Consider the following 20874-nt stretch of genomic DNA (forward strand, 5'->3'; position numbering starts at 1 on the left):
TAGACCTTTGTCTATCTGTTGAAGTGGAAGTGTAGGTAAGTGAAGTTTGTAAATACAATTGTGCCATACATTACCGGTATGTTATGTTACATCGTAATTAAAAAAAAAGTTATTTTTAGATAATAAACTATTTTTATAGATAGATAGATATGTTGCAGATATTAGTTTGTGACAAATGGAAAACATTTTACTTCTTTCCAAATAACACAAAACCCTATAATTACAAAAATTCATTATACTCTTGCTTGATAGTTACCCCCCCCCCCCCCCCCCAAATTATTTTCATCAATTAAAAAACAACTTTAATCGGTAAAAGTATATTTATAAAACTTATCAGTAACCAAACATGAAATAATAAGTCATGATTACACATTAACACATACAACAAAAATAGATTAACAACAACTATGATATCTACTTTCATTTCAAAACACACATGACTTTAAAAAAAAGAGTTTAAAAGAAACTTTTGACAGCTCCTGACTAAATCTAATAAAACAGATACAATTATTGATTACACCATTTCTTTTCAAAGGGAAATAACACAAAATACAATGAAATCATAAGTCACACTTAACAAATAACATTATCTCCCTTTGAATACTAATTTCCAAACATTTATAACCACAATTCCCATGCAAATCAACTGCTATTAAACACTTTTTCTAACAACAGCAAACCCTGTTTATAAAACTTATCAGTAACCAAACCTGAAATTATAATTCATGCTTAAACATTAACACGTACAACAAAAATAAAATACCACATAACAACTATGACTTTTACCTTCAAAACACACATGACTTTAAAAAAAATATTATAAAGAAACTTTTGACAACTGACTTAAATCAATGAAACAGATACAATCATTGATACACTGTCTATCCATATACTTATTAATTACACCATTTCTGTTCAAAGGGAAATAACTCAAAATGCAATAAAATCACAATTCACTATTAAACACATAACATTATCTCCCTTTGAATACAAATTTCCAAACATTTCTAGGTGGCACAATAGTATTTACATTCCAGTATTTAGGTTGCTCATTTGTGTACCCTACTTAAGTCAATGTATCTGAACAGTGTGATTGGACAAAACATAGTTTCTACTAAACAGACTTTCCCAAACTGAGGAATGAATCACGTAAATAATTTTACATACAGGTGAAAAAGAATTTTTTTGAATTTTATATTCACTGCATGATAAAAAAAACATAAAAACAAAAAGTGGCCTCAGGTTAAGAAAGATAGCAAAAAAAGTAAACGGTCCCTCCTAGGATCAGAAATGTTCAGTAGCCAAAAGTTGCCAATCATGATATTCAATCCCTAGACACAAAACATTCTGGATCAGCGGTGGTGTCCAAAGTAAATTATGTAAAAAACTGTTGGAAATATTGAAAATTTCACCAAAAACTGACGTTTCCACACAAATAAGGCATACTTGAGGGATAATTTATTCGTCATTTTCAATGTGATGTGTCAAAAAGAAGTTACCTTGTATAAATAAGTTATATCACAACTATTTCTATTTGAAATTTGTAGTATTTTGGCCTGATTTAAAAAAACATCAAATTCTTAGGGCCAGTTTGAACCATTTTTGATCTTACTCCTATATTGATTTCTTGGTATACTTGAATATGCTGAATCTGTCCAAATATAAGTCCAAAAATTAACTATGTGACATTCTTTAATGTGCTAAATCTAACCTTGTATTTAGATTTTGGATTTGCACAGGCCTGTTATCAAATTGGACCACAGTGATGTCGAAAATTAAAGTTTGTTTGATTTCATCAAGAATCAAATTCTTAGGGTTCTATGATAACCTGAATCTAACCATGTATTTAGATTTTGGAAATTGGGCCATGATAGGTAAAAGTCCAATTTCAATTTTTCCAGTTCTTTGACCACATTCATTCTGTGTCAGAACCCTATGTTATGTCAAATATTTAATCACAATCCAAAACCAGAGCTGTATCAAACTTGAATGTAGTGTCCATACTTGCCCAAACTGTTCTGGGTTTCGACCTCTGAGGTCGTATCAAGCAGCAACCAGCGGAGCATTTTATTGCCTTATATCTTAAAAATTATAATAGATACCGGTAGATAGAAACTTAAAGAAGCAAAAATGATCAGCAAGACAAGATCTACATTTAAGACAATATGAAGGACATTTTTGGACGACTCCTTATTGGAGTTATTGCCCTTTAATGATGATTTTTACCATTTTTTTTGCGTTTTGCCGTATATGATAAAAATTATAATAGATAGATCTATAGAAACTTTAAAAACAAAATAAGATCAACAAGGCAAGATCCACAAACAAGTCAAATTTGACGATAAAGTTAGTAGACTGTCACTCTTCATAGGAGTGATTGCCCCTAAATGAGGATTTTTTTTACCCTCTTTTGTGTTTTGAGTAAAAATTAAAGAAGATAGAGAGAAACTAAACAGACAAAATGATCAGCAATACAAGATCAACAAAAAAGAAATTTTTGTCATGAATTCTATTCTTGTCTACAATGTTGGAGAGAGTCCATTGTTGATGATGCACATAGACCTAGGTGAGCGACATAGGCTCTCTAGTTGAATTATAAATTTGTGTTTTACAAAATCTCTGATACCGATGTTGGTACTAAATAGTAAACATGTATTTAGTCTATGAGGTACAAATAGTATATGCAGTTGGCCCAATGGGTATGAAATGGTTTTGATCATGGGTAAGAAATAGTAAATGTTGAGTACAGAATGGAAAAAGCTAAGAAATTGCTAAGGAACGAAGTGGCTAGCTACCGGCACTATAATTCCTGATGATCTTCAAAATTAGTTTATTAATACATTTTTTGTTTTACAAATCATATAGTCCAAATAATTATGGCATCTTGTACAGCTTATTCATATTTTTTGGCTGAGCGCCTTCCTTCAAGATAGCCTTACTAGAAGTCATAATGATTTGGACTATCATGGTCATACCTTAATTTCCTTAATCTGTCTATACAAATGGGGCAGCCAGACACATAATTGTGATGATATATTTGTAATGATGACGAATAAATATGTTTAAACTAATAGTTTGCACCCCATTGGTCTGACACCCCAATAGTCCAAAAGCATATTAGTCTGACACTCTATTAGTTCCACATCAACATATATTTAAAAAATAGTTATTACTATCATGACTAGTAATTTTTTGTAATATTAGGAAGCAAAATAATTTGTTCATTCAATATCAAGAGAAGGACCCTGTCCTTCCTAACAGTTGAAGCAAGTTATTATGATAGATTGGTGTGTTAATGCTTATGCCATGAAGTCATCTTCCAGTCAACACATATATATTAAAGAAGGATTGAGATACAGACCCCATGTTTATTGTGACTAAAAAAAATGTTTATATGGGCACCAATATTTTGAAAGAATGAAATAAAAACTGAGCACTTATCTTAAGTGTTCTGTCCTAATTTCACTCTTTTTATAAATTGTAGGCAAATGTCAAAATCATGTTTCCGACAAAATTTTTGGTGGAAGCATTTATCACCTGAAGCAAGGCAGTCACTGAAAGATTGTATTACATCCAAAAGGGACATTGCAGATTGCAATTGTTTGTTGTGCAAAAGGGATGTGCATATTGTTGCATCCATTGCTTGTGATGGCTGTCTTTAGTAGTTTCATCACAAATGAGTCAGTCTTAAACATGCCTCAAAAGGCACATACTGGGTGTGCAGAGGTTGCCTTATAAATAAACTGAACAATGCTATATATTGTATTATTGAATTAATTTATCTCTTTTTAATTTTTTTTTTTTAAATATAAGTTCAATGAGGTCTGATTGAAACTATAAACATTTATATTTAGATTACAGTACATACATAGCAGCATGGAGATGGTTGGTAGCTATATTTGCTTCTTTACTATTAGCATGGTATGGCCTAAGAAAGAAAAGTTTGGATAAATCTGGTGCAGTAGCAGGTAAGTTTATTCCGATTCACTATTTCATGTTTGATATGTAAGAAATTAATGACAATATGTTTTTGTAGTATAAAAAAGATGAGTTAAGAATTATCTGGTTATGCTAGCAGGATAATTTATTGTGGATCCACTATTCTGTGTTTGATGTTTTAAAAGTTATTTATTGCATCTGTGGTTTTATAAAGATTTGACCCTAGGCAGGCCATGTTTTAGACAACTTTTCCTCTAATTGGAATGTGAGGAACTAGGTGTGAAAATACGGAAATATAAATCTAATTCATGGTAATTTCAAGTCAACATCAGGATGCAATGCATGATTTCTGTGGCAGATTCAAATATAAGAAAATGTACAAAAACATCTGGATTAGTATGGCAAATTGAAATGGATGTCAATTGAACAAAGGCAGGAAAGTTTATGATGTTGTTGTGTACAAATTTATCATTGCCTAATCAGTTTTGCAAGTTATAGTATTCAGGATATAATATAGACATGATAGAAGGCACTTTGCAGCAACAACAAAATATCATGATAAATTTTCATTTTTTTTATCCTCACCTTTTTCTTAGTGATGGTTTCCATCTTTTGTAATCACTGATTCACCTCTTTTAAATACTTTCCTCTTAAACTAATTAGGGCCTTGGTGGCTGAGCAGTCTTAGAAGTTCATCTACAGTTATCATCAACCTGATGAACACTGACGTTGTGGGTTTCCAACCCTATGGCAAGTGTTTTTAACTCCAATCTTTACTTAATCGACTATGGTAGCTAGTTTTCCTGCTAAATAACAGTGGTTCTCTGCTGATTCTTCCACCAATACAAAGCAGATGCCACAAATTAGCCAAAAGCATGAAAGGGGTATTATCAATTGATCCAGCTAATCACAGAAGGTGCTACTGAAAATAGATCTTTATGGGGTAATTTTTTTATTAAAAGAAGATAAAAAAATTCAATTAAAAAATCCTGAAATATCATATGAGGATCAGTTTGCTCTTTGGGTAAATGATACAATGCTTCCTTTTAAAAGTTATACTGGCAATTCATAGTTTCTTGTTGACCATTAATACCATATGTCTTGTGATTTAAGGTATTGTAGTTGGATTTCCTGCTGACCATTAGCAATGATAATTAACATGTGTCTTGTTATTTCAAAAATTGCAGTTGGTTTCCTGTTGACCATCAGTAACACGTTTTATGTAATTTCAAGTATTGCAGTTGGTTTCCTGTTGACCATCAGTAACACGTGTTATGTAATTTCAGGTATTGCAGTTGGTTTCCTGTTGACCATTAGTAACTTGTGTCTTGTGATTTCAGGTATAGTAGTTGTTTTCCTGTTGACCATAAGAAACTTGTGTCTTGTGATTTCAGGTATTGTAGTTGGTTTCCGGTTGACCATTAGTAACTTGTGTCTTGTGATTTCAGGTATTGTAGTTGGTTTCCGGTTGACCATTAGTAACTTGTGTCTAGTGATTTCAGATATTGTAGTTGGTTTCCGGTTGACCATTAGTAACTTGTCTCTTGAGATTTCAGGCATTGTAGTTGGTTTCTTGTTGTCCATTAGTTACATGTCTCTTGTGATTTCATATATTGTAGTTGGTTTCCTTGACCATTACTAACATGTATCTTGTGATTTCAGGTATCATAGTTGGTTTTCTGTTGACCATTAGTAACTTGTGTTTCTTCACTTCGCTGTTGACGTTCTTCCTGTTAGCATCAAAAGCAACTAAATATAAGTCATTGATGAAGAAGAAGTATGAAGAAGATTTTAAAGAAGGTTTACAGTCTAGAATATTCTAATAGTGAAAAAAAGGACATTCCTTAAAAAAAGCATAAGTAAATGAATTTTAGTCTAAAATTGTCATTTTAAATTGATCTTAACAGGATCTGAGAAGTCTGAACAATAAGTTATTCATGTTCAGCTTTTCAGTCGAATTTCAGACTTATTAGTGCTGTAAAATCAGCTCTGTTCAGACAGTTCGCTTGCAGTGTAATGTTCATGTGTACCGGTAAATAGCAGCACAGAACGGTCTGAAAAAAGAATGAACAGATCTTAATTAACTGCAAGAGAAATGTCTGAATAGTACTGAAGTTACTGCAGTTGATAAGTCTGAAAAACTGAAAATGATGTAATATTTTATTGTTCAGTCTTTTAAGAGCTGTTTAGATCAAAATGACCGTTTCAGATCAAAATTAGTTTACTAGTGAAGTATAACAAACAAAAGAGAAATGATATTTTAGGTGCAATACCACCAAAACAATTACTACTTTAGCTTAAGAAATCAAACAGAAAGTTGAAAATTTTGTTCAAATTACTTCTGAGTATAAATGCAATTCCATTTACATATATATTATACAAGTCTAAATTGAAAACAACATTCAAACCTATGATTGCGTTGGATAAAAACCGCAATTTTTATACGTGTGCATGTAAAACAAATTTCTTGGTAGAGGGGTCTAAATACAGCACAAACAGCATTTTCCAAAAGACCAAAAAAGTGAAAAGTATATTTTAACAAATCGCATTTGACTAACAGGTCAAACAACTGATGTTCTTAAACCCTGCTAACTGCCATTGACAATTACCAAATAAATTGATCACGAGATGTAACTTGGATTTTAATTATTAATTTAATACCAAACAGAAAACAATAAACATGGGGAGAAGATGGTATACCGCAAACATGAGGTGCAAAAATTTGTACACCATATCCGGATTTCAACAATTAATGTCTCTTCAGTGATGTTAGGGATCAAAACGGTATTTGGAAGACCATATAATTTACCTCAATTTAGGATAGACTCTTGAATTTTAAAGAGTCGAAATAGGATGAACGGATCATATAAACCCGAAGGAAAATATAATACAAGCCCAAACGAAAAAATATAAGTCTAAATTGAAAACAACGTTCAAACCTATGATTGCGTTGGATAAAAACTGCAATTTTTATACGTGTGCATTTAAAACAAATTTCTTGGTAGAGGGGTCTAAATACAGCACAAACAACATTTTCCAAAAGACCAAAAAAGTGAAAAAAGTATATTTTAACAAATCGCATTTGACTAACAGGTCGAATAACTGATGTTCTTAATATAGATATATATACATATATTCAATGATATACAAGTTGACATTTTCAAAGTGGTACCACATGCGGTTTGAATTTATGCATACAGAGTGTAACTTTATTTAAATAAGGATTAACTGATAATAATTTTTGAAAATGCTTTATTTTACAAAGAGTAATAGGAGAAATATGTTGGTGGTATTACTTCTTAAGGCTATGACCTCACATTATTCATGTCAAAAGCAGAATAAAACACAATCAATTTGCAATAAATCTATGGTATGCAATGTAAATGTTAAACTCTTTCCTGACTAGGAATTTAAAAAAAAAAGATGCTTGAATTCAGATGAGTAGAATACTTAAACCTGGTTTTATAGCTATAATTTTAGTCTTTCATTACACTGGTATGTTAGGAATCAAATATTTTGCATATATATGGTATTAGTTATGGATGTAATTTAAACATATTTGCAAAAAACATGGTACAGTAAGTAAAATAGTCATTTATTTATTTATATAAATCTGCCAATTTGTAGTACCATGAATTAACAGGATACATATGATATGGTTTTTATTGACAGGTGGACAAAGAAACTGGGTACAGGTTATATGTAATGGTGGTATAGCGTCAATGTTTGCAATGATATACATGTTAGATAATGGAGCAGGAGAAATGCCAGTAGACTTTTCTAAGGAATATACACCCTCTTTCTTCTCAATGGCTGTCCTGGGAGCACTAGCTTGTAGCTGTGGTGATACTTTTGCATCAGAGCTTGGGACTGTTTTTAAGTATAATACACAACCTAGACTTATAACAACATTTAGAAAAGTACCAACAGGTGGGTAAGACTTGTACTGGTTTCTCCTGTGAAAGGAGGTAAAATTAAAGATTAAAGATACTTGAATATTTGCCGATTATTAAGTATTGTAGATTTCTTTCAAAGAAATTGAGTTTGAGCAGTGTTGAGTTATTTGTTTTGTGAACATTTTTCAAAAAGTAATTACAGTACAAATATAGGAATTACTACACTGGATTTAATGGATCAATCTATTGATTTTCAAATTTTTTCTCTTGACCTCTAGACATTATTGAGCACCACATTCACCAGTGGGTTAATATGATAGAAAAACTGCAATATGCCTTTTTATCCATGTCCTTTTTTTCCGTTTAAATTTTATAACTATTCCTCCAGGAACAAATGGTGGAGTATCATTAGTTGGAACTTTTTGCAGTTTGATTGGAGGATTAGTGGTGGGTGTGGCCTATTATTTGACATTGATATTTTCTCTGTCAGATGTATACCTACAGAAATGTCCACCACAATGGCCTATCATACTGTTAGGTACTATAGCAGGAGTTCTAGGATCCACTATAGATTCCTACCTTGGTGCTGTATTTCAGTATTCTGGTAAGTATATGGTGCACTTAATCATGTTCTCTCAAAGTATAGTAACCTTGTTATTCACATATATATATCCTCAAGTTTGAAAGGAGTTACCTATATATTATTGGCTATTTTAAAATTTACAACCACTTTGTATTACTTCTTAAGTTCTTAGGATTACATCTTGGAGACTTTAGATGTCTTTATACTTGTAAATGGTCCTCTTGTTTTTCCAACAGAAACCTGAGCATTTACAGATGGCAGATTAATTTCCCCTTAAATAGAGATCTTTAAACAAAAGGAAAATTATGTGTAAATATGGCATCATGTTTTACAAAGATGACATTTAAAAGTTATTTCCCTTCCAATGGTTATCCCAGTGCAACTTAGTAAAGGAACCTGTGTTTCTTTTAACTTATTTGGTCCAGAAGGTTGTGTGAGTTTTTGTCATTATTATGCCTGAATTATTTTTAACCTTACATTTATTTGTTTTTACAATTTTTCTCACTTAAATAAGAGTCAAATGTAAATAAAAAACTAAGGAGATGTGGTATGATTGCCAATGTGATGACTTTCCTCAAGAAACCAAATGAATTGAAAGAAAGCAACTATATGTTACCATACACTCTTCAACAATGAGCAAAACCCATAAAACATGAATGAGCTGCTCAGGAAAATTTAATTTCTCTTTACTACAGACTTGTTCATTTGATTTTTTTTTTAATGAAAAACATGGCAAAAGAGTAATTCTTTCATTATGATTACATGTCCAGTTTTCAAAAATATTTACTCTGAACATGCTGAAACTTTCAGATGTTTTGAAAAGATTAATTTATGCACAATTGAAAGACTCTCTACAAGCAGTCATCATGTTTAATATTAAACATGTAGCAAGCATTGTTATAGTGGTAACATATAGTTACTGTTCGGAACTGACAAGATAGTTTTTGTCTCGCCTGCAACAAAAGTTGCAGTATGCAAGACATAGGTATTACTATCCGGCGTCAACGTAAACTATTTGTATAAAGCTTTACATTTCAGAAGGTAGAAGATTTGGATGCTTCATATCTTGTATGTTACGAAGTTTCCGTCAATCATATATTCATTGTCCTTGACTTCATTTTCATGGTTCAGTGACTGCTTGAAAAATAATTTGAGTTTTTTTATCATGTGAATTTCTCACTTATTATGAGTAATAGGATAAGTATATTTGGTATATGGGTTCCTTGCAATGTCTACATGTCTGTCAGACAGAGTTCACTTGACATCGACTTCATTTAATGGATCAGTGATCAAGGTTAAAGTTACGTGATTAGGTCTGTTTCTCAAATACTATAAGCAGTAAGTCAACTATATTTGGTGTATGGAATGATTGTAATGGGTACATGTCAGTCTGGCAGATTTCATCCGACCTTGACCTCATTTTCATGGTTCATTGGTCAATGTTAAGTTTTTGTGTTTTGGTCTGTTTTTCAAGTACTATAACCAATAGGTCAACTATATTTGGTGTATGAAATGATTGTAAGGTGTACATGTCTGTCTGGAAGGTATCATCTGACCTTGACCTAATTTTTATGGTTCATAGGTCAATGTTAAATTTTTGTGTTTTTATCTGTTTTTCAAGTACATTGTACTATAATTAATAGGTCAACAATATTTGGTATATGGAATGATTGTAAGGTGTACATGTCTGTCTGGAAGGTATCATCTGACCTTGACCTAATTTTTATGGTTCAATGGTCAATGTTAAGTTTTTGTGTCTTGGTCTGTTTTTCAAATACTAATAGCAATAGGTCAGCTATATTTGGTGTATGGAATAATTGTAAGGTGCACATGTCTGTCTGGCAGGTATCATTTGACCTTGACCTCACATTTATGGTTCATTGGTCAATGTTAAGTTTTTGTGTTTTGGTCTGTTTTTCAATTAGCATATGCAATAGGTCAATTATGTTTGTTGTATAAAAAAATTGTAAAGTGTATATGTCTGTCTGACACAATTTATCTGACTTTGACCTCATTGTCATAGATTTTTAAAAATGTTGAGTTTCTGTAATGCTTTTAGTAAAACCTTTATCTTTAAGACTTTCAACATAAAATCAATGGTCAGAAATCAGGCGAGACATTTCAGCGTCTGCACTCTTGTTTCTGAAAGTACTATATTTAGCAGGAATAATGTTTGAAATAGTCTCTTTATGAATCCTGCTTAATAGAAAGTAATACACCAGAAGCTAATTTTGGAAGAAGTTATCTTCTCTTGATCAATTGAGTGAAAAATTTGCTATTTAGCAATTCAGGTCCCTGGGAGACTCTAGTTAAATTTCTTAACTAATAATAAGTTTAATGTGCAGTTCAGATCTTCATTCCTTAGGGCCCTACACGTATATAACTTAGAGGAACAATGCATCTTTTGGAGGTAAAGCAGCACTCCACAAACATTAGGTCATTGTGGTCTTCATTTTATACTCCTCAGAACATTGTTAAGGGATGCACCTTTGAGAGTACAGCAGAAACCTGAAATAGTATGTAAAATTGACCTACATTTTACACTCTAATGAAGTTTAATGTCAAACTTTATTCCTCAGATATAAAGAGAGCCTCAGTCCTATAAATGTGTGTACATAATGCATCAAAAGGAGTATAGCAGCATCCAAAATTGATCTTATGATAGCATGTTGTAATAATATTTGTAGTTGATAATAGCAGCATCCAGCAAAAAAAAAGGCCACTCTGACTTACATTTTCTGCTTCTCATTTTTGGAAAATGACGCAGTCAATTTTCTTTTACCATTGACCAGACTTCCAAGCCGCTTTCCGAACCCGGTTCCGTATTTTACATACTTAAGTACTATACAGAATTTCATTCTTGTCCTGTCCATATATTTATTGGTATTAAATGGTATTTTGAGCTATTCTTTGGTATATTTTTCATATTTATACGAGTTTTCGCTTTTATGTGTATGTCTTTACAATCCGTAAAAAAATCAGAATATAAATAGATCCATTTTGTTATGGTTTTGGATTTTTACATACTAATGATAACCAATCGCTAGACAAAATTAGTTCTTGAAATAATGTAACCCTTTCTTGTCAGCTGAACTTTTAAATCATTAAAAAAAATAATACTCGGAATTATCTTGATATCCATATGAAAGACAATGCTCTTTAATAAGATTTAAAAAGTTTGTTTTCACTTTTAAAAGAATTAAAAGATGCAGAAACTTTATGAAAGGAGTAGACAGTGCTCAATAAATCATGCCAAAAGAATTTAAGGAAAGTTTTACCCTTTCTCTGACAACATAGACAACGTGGTCTCGCCCATTTTTTGAAACATCTACGATTATTTCATTACTTTTTCAAGTTTACAACTAAACTGTTGAACCTGTATTGTTTTGAGAAAAGCATTCCCGTTGTCCATTACAAGCCCATATTTTACGATTACTTGTCCTTGCATCGCTATTTTCAAAATCAAATATTGGATAACTAAACGAAAAATAAATATAAAATATCGAGATTTGCCATCAATTTTTCAATAACTATTAATTAAACATTATTTTAAAATCTATGTTAACAGTGGATGGCTTGGATTAGGAATGGCATTTTAATGATACTTAAAGACATGTCATTGGTGTAAACAGGAAATGCGTAAGGGAGACAATTATGGGTAACAAAAGTGCTAAAAACAGTATTGTCAAATCTTGTAAAATATTTCTGGTGGCAATATTTCAAATATTCATAAAATTACCAAACACAAACATTTCTATATTGATAATCCACCTTTAATAATAAAAAAAAGATTTCTATCATATTCATCTTGGAATATGATCAAATATGTTAGCCTTTTTTAAACATATTTTTAATAACATTTCAGTACTTATGGAAAGAGTTGTTCCATTTCTTCCTTTGATATTAAGGTGGCTCGGGCCTATTCGAAGTTTCTGTCAGAAGTGCCGTATTTTTTGTTATTTTAATCTTTACAGAGAGTGAATCAAATTTTTCGAGAAAAAAAATAGGGGGTCCCAGACCATTTAAGCTCAAAATATTACTTTTAAAGAGGTATGTAAAAGGGACAGTTTTCAATGAAATGATAGGGAAAATAGAGGTGTTGACATATTTTTATCGGAATATCAAAAAAACGTTCTGTGACACTTGGTTCAAAACTGTAATATAAAAAGCTGAAATATAGCTTTAAAGAATGAGCAAATAAAAAACATAGGTCACCGATAAGGAAAAAAAAATATTTTGCCTTAAAACCCAAAATTTGGAGGGAAAATGGTGAAATTGGGTGAAATGTCATTTTGAGTCTTTCACAGATATGACACATAATAACGATAATAATTTTTTAGTGACAAAAGTACAATGATTTAACATTTTTAATCAATCAAAATATTAAAAAAAATAATAGTGAATTTACGACACAAACTTTTCGTGTGCATGGTAATTCATGCGTGAAATTATGCGCAGTCGAATAGTCCCGATCCACCTTAAAGGATATACCAATTTTAATTGCAAAATTGTAATTTGATAGATGTAAATACAAGTTAATAAATAAAATTCCAATTTTGTCATTGGAAACCTTCTTTAAATATGTGTCAGTAAATTATGAAGCTGTGAAGGATATATAACTAGTTTATAAGTCAAACAACTAAAAGTGTGCTACATTTGGGGACGGGTGGTAATGAAATCAAATTATTTAAGTTATCTAAGCATTTAAATTTTTAAAGTTTAATAATAAAAATGTCACTTATTTGCATTTCTGTTAATGCACATGGCACATGTATAAAAAATGCTGGTCGTTGTCTATTTAATATAATATAACAAACTTGGTAGTTGTAAATAAATGTAATATCAAATCGCAAACACAACACTTAAGGTGATATTGAATCAATCAAGTATTGCGCGCTTACCACAGTGCTATAAAAAAAATCCTGGGGAGAACACTGGATTGTATTGCTTTCAGAGTTATGTAATACACCTTGCCTAAGAAATAGGTCTAGCTAGGTCCTTATAAAAAGTGAGGCTATAATGATGTAAAATTACCATATTTACATTACAGCTGCATTTTTTGCATTTGATATATATCATATATGTACATGTACATAGAGAACAACAGATTAAATGCACATGGGTTTAATTACCACCCTATGCATTAATTTTAATAGGTGGCAGCAAATAGGGCAGATGGGCCTATATATGTGGTGTCCCCACATCTACTCTGTTGTTCTTAAGTCTCAAAATTCTCATTATTTGGACTCTGGTCGATAGTAATCAGACTGTTATCTCATTGGCAATCATACCACATACCCTAATTTCAGTACGGGTTAACTATTTGAAATAAATGACTACCAAACATTAAATCATTTGAAAAAAAATAATTTTGCAATAATTTATGTTGTCATTTTAAGATTTCAGTTTATATATGTATATATCAACAATAAAAGTAAGTTGTATAAATGGTGTCACTATGTTTGTAATTGTCAAACTAGTATAACAATACTATTGTCTAAATCTACCAAAATTGATCATGTTTTAGGTAACAGAAATAACAATGTTACTAGGTCACCTGTAACTTATCTCTTGAATAAGGACTATGTGGGGTATACGAGCTTGCTTACTACAGGCTCTTCATAATCATTTTGTTAAATAATTCTACAAAGAAGGGAAACAAATTCACATATTACTTTGAATATTGTAGATTGTTCAGGTAGTCTTTGAGCTATTTCTTTGTACAGCAGAACCACTAGTAGTTATCTTCACTTCACACACATATATATATATCTTGACGAACAAATAAAAAAGCTATAGACAATGAATACAATTCATATCTATTCTATTGTCAGTCACCCTACCTACCATGAACTGAAATGTCTCCTAAGATTCAGTAGGTAAATTATGTAAAAATCAAGACTTGCATCAAAAATACCCCAATATGAGAGACAATGGCGTCATTTTTCCTTAGAGCTTTCAGCTCTTTGATTGTACACTTGTGGGGTATATAGAAATACTGGGTGTCCCTCTGTCCGTCTGTCTGGTTATGTGAGTGCTCTCATATGTACAATTCTTGCCAGATTTTTATGAAATTCATATCAAAGGTTTATATCAGAATCATTTCGGACAATTTTGGTAATCAGTGCCAACCAAATTTTGAAAAGAGTTAATATTAATTGTATAGAATTTGCATTGTAAATCAGTGTTGATCTATTATTTTTACAGGAATTATGAAACTTTGAAATGTAATTTATATTGAATATTGCATTGTTAGCACCCTCACACCTACAATCTTGTCAAATTTTTGTGAAGTTCGTATCAAATACTGATATCAGCAAGGTCTTTGAAGAGTGCCTACAAATTATTTTTACATGAGTTATGCCCTTGGAAAAAGAAATATATAAAAATAACATTGTAAGTGATCTCATGCCTACATTTCTTGTACATGTAAGATATTTATTAAAAAGTATAAAAAAGAAAAATAAGATATGTGCAACACAGGGGACATACATTGGAAATCTGTTCTTTATCTCATATACATGAAATGTAGCAGAATGTGAGAATGATTGAATGTTGCTAACTTAATGTTCAGCAGCAAATATTTCATGCATATTCAGGACGATGGCATTGGCTGATGGCATAAACACTGTATAAAGCTTTATATTTCAGAAGGTACATTTGCTGGGTAATCCTTACCCTGCAAACAGAGGCCTATAAGTATTCTGAAGTTTCTGTATGGCATATGTCTTTTGTCCTTGATATAGTTTTCATGGTTCATGACAGCATACTTGTTTTTGAGTTATTTGAGTAATAGGGCAACCATATTTGGTATATAGAGCTGTTGCAAGGTATACATGCCTTAGAGCATCACTGATGAGTCTTTTGTAGACCAAATGCACTTCTGGTTTAAAATTTTTGTAACAAATGCTAAATAACTTAGTTATATGCCAATTGTATTTTGTGTATATAATGAGTTTAAGGTGCAAATGTCCATTAGACAGGGACAGTCTGACTTTGACCTTATTTTCCTGGACCATTGATAATGGAAAGTTTTTGTATATCTATAGTAAGACCTTGGTCTTAAAGAATTTTATAAAAAAAAATCAATCATAATCATAAATCAGGCAAGGCATTTGAGCAGGTGCTCTCTTCTTTATCCCAGGGAGGACATATTTGTATAATTTTCAATGAGCAAAACTGTTTAACTATGTAAAAAATTATAGGAATGATGGATTATTTTAATTTTCTTACAATAGATGCAAGGGAAATTAATTTGGAATGGCTTTATGTCCTCAAAATATTCTGTTTATTTATAAATAAGTGTTCTTATGCTTTGTTTTAACTGGGCAGAAAGCCACGAAAAAGAAATGTTTCAGTTTAAGAGTAGTATATATCATGTTTAATGTGGAATTTTAATTGAAGTTGAATTGGTGTATTGGTTTTTAACATGCAATAATTTTAAAAGCTGAATAAAGTTCATTAAATTCTAAATTTATGGGAAATTAAATATATTGTTTAACATTTTGTACTCTAATGTATAGGAAAAGCATATCTTGTGGTCATAGTTATTGAATATTATTTCCTCCTGTAACTGATTTATTGTTTGCAGATCTCTGAGCCCATAACCTGAGTTGTAAATTTTTAAAAAGAAATTTTAAATTTAAGGTTTGAATATCTGTAAAAAAAAAACATTTTGAATTAGATGTACAAGTTTAATGCTATGTTAATTATACTTTAAAGTCATCTTTAATACCATTGATACTTTGAAGGATTACAATCATTGTGTAGGAATCAATGACAATGTCATGATACAGATAAACACATCAGACCAGTAATTAAAGAATTAAACAATTGCTTTACATTAGATTATAGAAAACTGTGTCGTATATTTGTATGACGTTGGCGTCGTCGTCGTCGTTGTCGTTGTTGTCGTCCGAAGACACATTGGTTTTCGCACAATAACTTTAGTTTAAGTGAATGGATCTCTATGAAATTTTACCATAAGGTTCAATACATTTTTTGTACCACAAAAGGAAGGTTGGGATTGATTTTGGGGGTTATGGTACCAACAGTTAAGGAAAAAGGGGCCAAAAATAAGCATTTTTCTAGTTTCCAGACAATAACTTGTGGAACGGTGTATGGATCTCTCTGAAATTATACCACAAGTTTCCATACCACAAAAGGATGGTAAAGATTTGCCTTAGGGGGTAAAAAACTGTTTAGGAATTAGGGGCAAAAAAGGGGGAAAAACAAGGGTGTCCTGGTTAATGGACAAATACTTTAGTACAAAACATAATTTAAAGCAGTGTAAGGGAGGTAATTCAAATACATCATTTGAATTACCTCCCTTACACTGCTTTTAAATTATGTATAAAGCAATGGTTAATGAACAATTAAGACAATTAAAAAGCAGTGTAAGGGAGGTAACCCAAATACGTTTTGATTACCTCCCTTAAACTGCTTTTAAATTATGTTTAAAGAAATGCATATTTTTAAAGGAAGACCAGTAAAAATATCTGCAAATGTTGCATCTTTTTTTTTTTACAAAAAAATCCATATGAAAGATTTGACACCATACTATGGTAAATTTAAATGGGTAATTATGGTTGCAAACTCCATTGGAAATTTGAATTGAGATTATGACCATACCTTGAGGGAAAGAATTTTTTTGGGGGAAAAAGAAATTGTGGGGGGTCAATTTTTTCTCATTTCAGATTTCAGAAATTAAAAAGAAAAATTCTTCAAATATTATTTTTTTTGCAAAAAAAAAGTGTGTGTGTGTGGGGGGGGTTAATACGCAACAGCATAGCGTATTGCACAAAAGCAAAAAAAAAGGGGGGTAAATTTTTTATTTTTTTTGTGGGGGAAGGGGGGTCAATTCACAACAGCAAAGTGTATTGCACAAAAGCAAAAAATTGAATATGAATTCAAAACATATATCATATAATCAATTCTAAGTTCTTTGACTACAGTTATTCTGTGTCAGAAACTTTTATGTGTCAAGTATTTAATTACAATCCAAATTCAGACCTGTATCAAGCGCGAATATTGGGTCCATTTTTGCCCCAACTGTTCAGGGTTGGACCTCTGCGGTCGTATTCAGCTGTGCTCGGCAAAGCAATTTATTTTAATATGTTCATGCTATAATATCTAAGAATTTGCAATTTCAACATGACACAGGAAAATTGAATGATAAATATAAGTAAAATCAACAATGTTACCCTTCAAGTGCTCAAATACATTTGAGTTATCTGTAAACTATACTCAAACTTATTGATATTCAAGTCGTGTTTGGTTTGGAATTACTACCACTTTGAATAGTCAGGCCAAGAGAACTGCTCGTTCTGATTTGACCTACTTTTGATCTAAATACAGCCATAAAACATCGGTATCATTTTCACTGTTGTGTACTTTATTTTAAGCATTTGTTGTGGATGTTAATAATGCTCATAATGAATAAATGTATTGAATTATATGTAAGTTTCCTGCTCTGTTTAATAAGATATATATAGCTTGATTTTTGTAAGTATTTGTGAATTGAATAGACTCATATTCTATTTGTGTCAGTATGGTTTGTCTTCTTCTGAGTTTATACAGGTTGATATAGGCTTTATATTGGGGATCTATGATTGGTAAAGGTTAAGGTTTAAACATTGAAGTATTGCACAAGGTGAATTATTTCCGAGCATTATGAATTTGATTGTCAAAATTGACTCACTACATAGGAACACTTTTGAAACTTTTTTGAAAATACTGACATTTTTGTATAGTTTTTGATTGTTCTGAATATAACCCAACACTTCTACCAATTACAGCTGTTTTTCAATTCACAATTCATTATTTTGAACTTAAGAGTTTTGTAATGTCAATTTCTCATCCTAAAGCAACAGTCTTGCCTGATTAATAACATTAACATGGTTTTCTCATCCTAAAGCAACAGTCTTGCCTGATTAATAACATTAACAAGGTTTTCTCATCCTAAAGCAACAGTCTTGCCTGATTAATAACATTAACATGGTTTTCTCATCCTAAAGCAACAGTCTTGCCTGATTAATAACATTAACAAGGTTTTCTCATCCTAAAGCAACAGTCTTGCCTGATTAATAACATTAACATGGTTTTCTCATCCTAAAGCAACAGTCTTGCCTGATTAATAACATTAACAAGGTTTTCTCATCCTAAAGCAACAGTCTTGCCTGATTAATAACATTAACAAGGTTTTCTCATCCTAAAGCAACAGTCTTGCCTGATTAATAACATTAACAAGGTTTTCTCATCCTAAAGCAACAGTCTTGCCTGATTAATAACATTAACATGGTTTTCTCATCCTAAAGCAACAGTCTTGCCTGATTAATAACATTAACAAGGTTTTCTCATCCTAAAGCAACAGTCTTGCCTGATTAATAACATTAACATGGTTTTCTCATCCTAAAGCAACAGTCTTGCCTGATTAATAACATTAACATGGTTTTTCTCATCCTAAAGCAACAGTGTTGCCTGATTAATAACATTAACAAGGTTTTAGGTTGACTAGATGTATATTTTTATATTTCCAGGATACAACAGGGTAACACATAAGATTGTAGAAACAGAAGGTAAAGATGTGGAACATATCTGTGGATGTTCATTGTTAGATAACCATAGTGTTAACCTATTATCATCATTGTTTTGTGGATTGTTGACACCTAAAGTTGCGTTTTATTTGTGGTGGTTGTTATTGTGATTAACCATTATTTTATGTGAACTTCAGCGACTCAAACTAAGCATAATCACTTATTAGTAATATCGGCAATTAGTTTATTTTCCTTTTGATCTTACTGCCTAATATTTTTGCAGATCATGGACAGGACCTATTACTCGAAAAATATTAGGCAATGGCATCAGGTATCAAACCACCAAACAATATCACAATGCTTTGTATGCTTAAAAAAAGTTTTACTAACTATTTCATTTTATTTCATACAAGAACACACCCGCAACATCGCGGTTCGTGGCTTAATTAAAGTACCTACGCCTTATTTTAGCCACGATTTTTAGTTTTCATATTGTCATCTGATAAAGTCATGCTGATTATAATGTGCACAGTTTTCTCTTCTTTCAAAATCTTTCTGTTTGAAACCGTCCTGGTTTTTATACGCCCTTTTACGGGACGTATTATGGTATACCGTTGTCCGTCTGTCCGTCCGTCCGTCGTCAACATGTCGGACATTAACTCAAAAATGCTTTAACCAATTTGCATAAAACTTTGGTGAATTGTTTATATCTATTGACGTGAGCTTCCTTTCGTTTTTTATAAAATTCAGATTTTATGTTTCCAAGTTATGGGGTTTTATTCATTAAAAAAAGGGAGATTTTCCAGTTTTCGGACAATAAGTCAAGAATGTTTTCACTAACTTGCAAGAATCTTTGGTGAATTGTTTGTATATATTGATGTAAGCTCCCTTTAGAATATTATCAATTTTACATTCTACATTTCTGAGTTATGGGGTTTTATTCATTAAAAAAAGGGGTGATTTTCCAGTTTTCAGACAATAACTCAAAAATGCTGTCACCAATTCTCATGAAACTTTGGTGAATTGTTTATATCTATTTTCATAAATTTCTGATATGACATTGAGAATTAATTGAACTTTATTTGTTTATAGTCTGACAACAGATTTACTAAGTATTGCACAACAGCAAGAAATCTTTAATTGAATATAAATTCAATTCATATAACCAATTTCAAGATCTTTGACTACATTTATTCAGAAACCTATAATATGTCAAATATTTAATTACAATCCAAATTCCAACCTGAATCAAGCTTGAATATTGTGTCCATTTTTGCCCTCTGCAGGCGTATCTAGCTGCGCTCAGCGAAGCAGTTTATCTTACTACATGTACAACCGGAAACTACATGTGATATATGTCAGGGATTAAACTGAAATTCCATATATATATGTGCATTATGTAAATAATTCACTTGCACTAAATAGGTGTAAACAGTATTCAATTGCAGTGACAGATTTTGCATTTCTATATATTTTAATGACAATAATATTTTATGAAGGAATGTATATACCCTTTTTGCTACATTTAAATTCTTAATTTTTTATTTTTAAATAAGTAGTATTAAAATTAAAGGCTTTTAATACCGTGTGACAAGGGTGCTTTGATAACGGTGGAATTTACTAAGAGAAGAAGACGACATATACTATTGGTATGGGTATCGGATTCGATCAGGAACTTGTTAATTATTGGTATTATTAATTATGTGGAAAACAAAAGAGCCTGGAACGGTGTAATTTTTAATCAACACCATTGTCCTATATTAGTTATATAAAAAGTTGAATTCTTTGATTCATCGTTTTTACGTCATGCCGGCCAACAATTTGGACCTCGTTATTTTAGAAGTATAGATTAGTGGTTTATGCTTATGGGGATTTGTTTGGAAGACTTGGTAACAGCATCCTGTTAGAATCATTTCTTGTT

General features: G+C 31.4%; 1 protein-coding gene across 1 annotated transcript in view; it reads left to right on the forward strand.

Moving 5' to 3' along the window:
- Positions 1-19985, forward strand: part of LOC127728719 (transmembrane protein 19-like) — a 27711-nt gene extending 7726 nt beyond the window's left edge. The window contains exons 2-6 of the mRNA XM_052236366.1: positions 3855-3968; positions 5602-5739; positions 7612-7869; positions 8224-8439; positions 18957-19985. Of these exons, the coding sequence (XP_052092326.1) occupies positions 3855-3968; positions 5602-5739; positions 7612-7869; positions 8224-8439; positions 18957-19123 (893 nt within the window). The 3' untranslated portion in view covers positions 19124-19985. The remainder of the gene's footprint in view (positions 1-3854; positions 3969-5601; positions 5740-7611; positions 7870-8223; positions 8440-18956) is intronic.
- Positions 19986-20874: the final 889 nt, after the last annotated feature.

The sequence above is a fragment of the Mytilus californianus genome, unplaced genomic scaffold (genome assembly GCF_021869535.1).
Source record: "Mytilus californianus isolate M0D057914Y unplaced genomic scaffold, xbMytCali1.0.p SCAF_2, whole genome shotgun sequence".
In the NCBI taxonomy this organism is placed as follows: domain Eukaryota; kingdom Metazoa; phylum Mollusca; class Bivalvia; order Mytilida; family Mytilidae; genus Mytilus; species Mytilus californianus.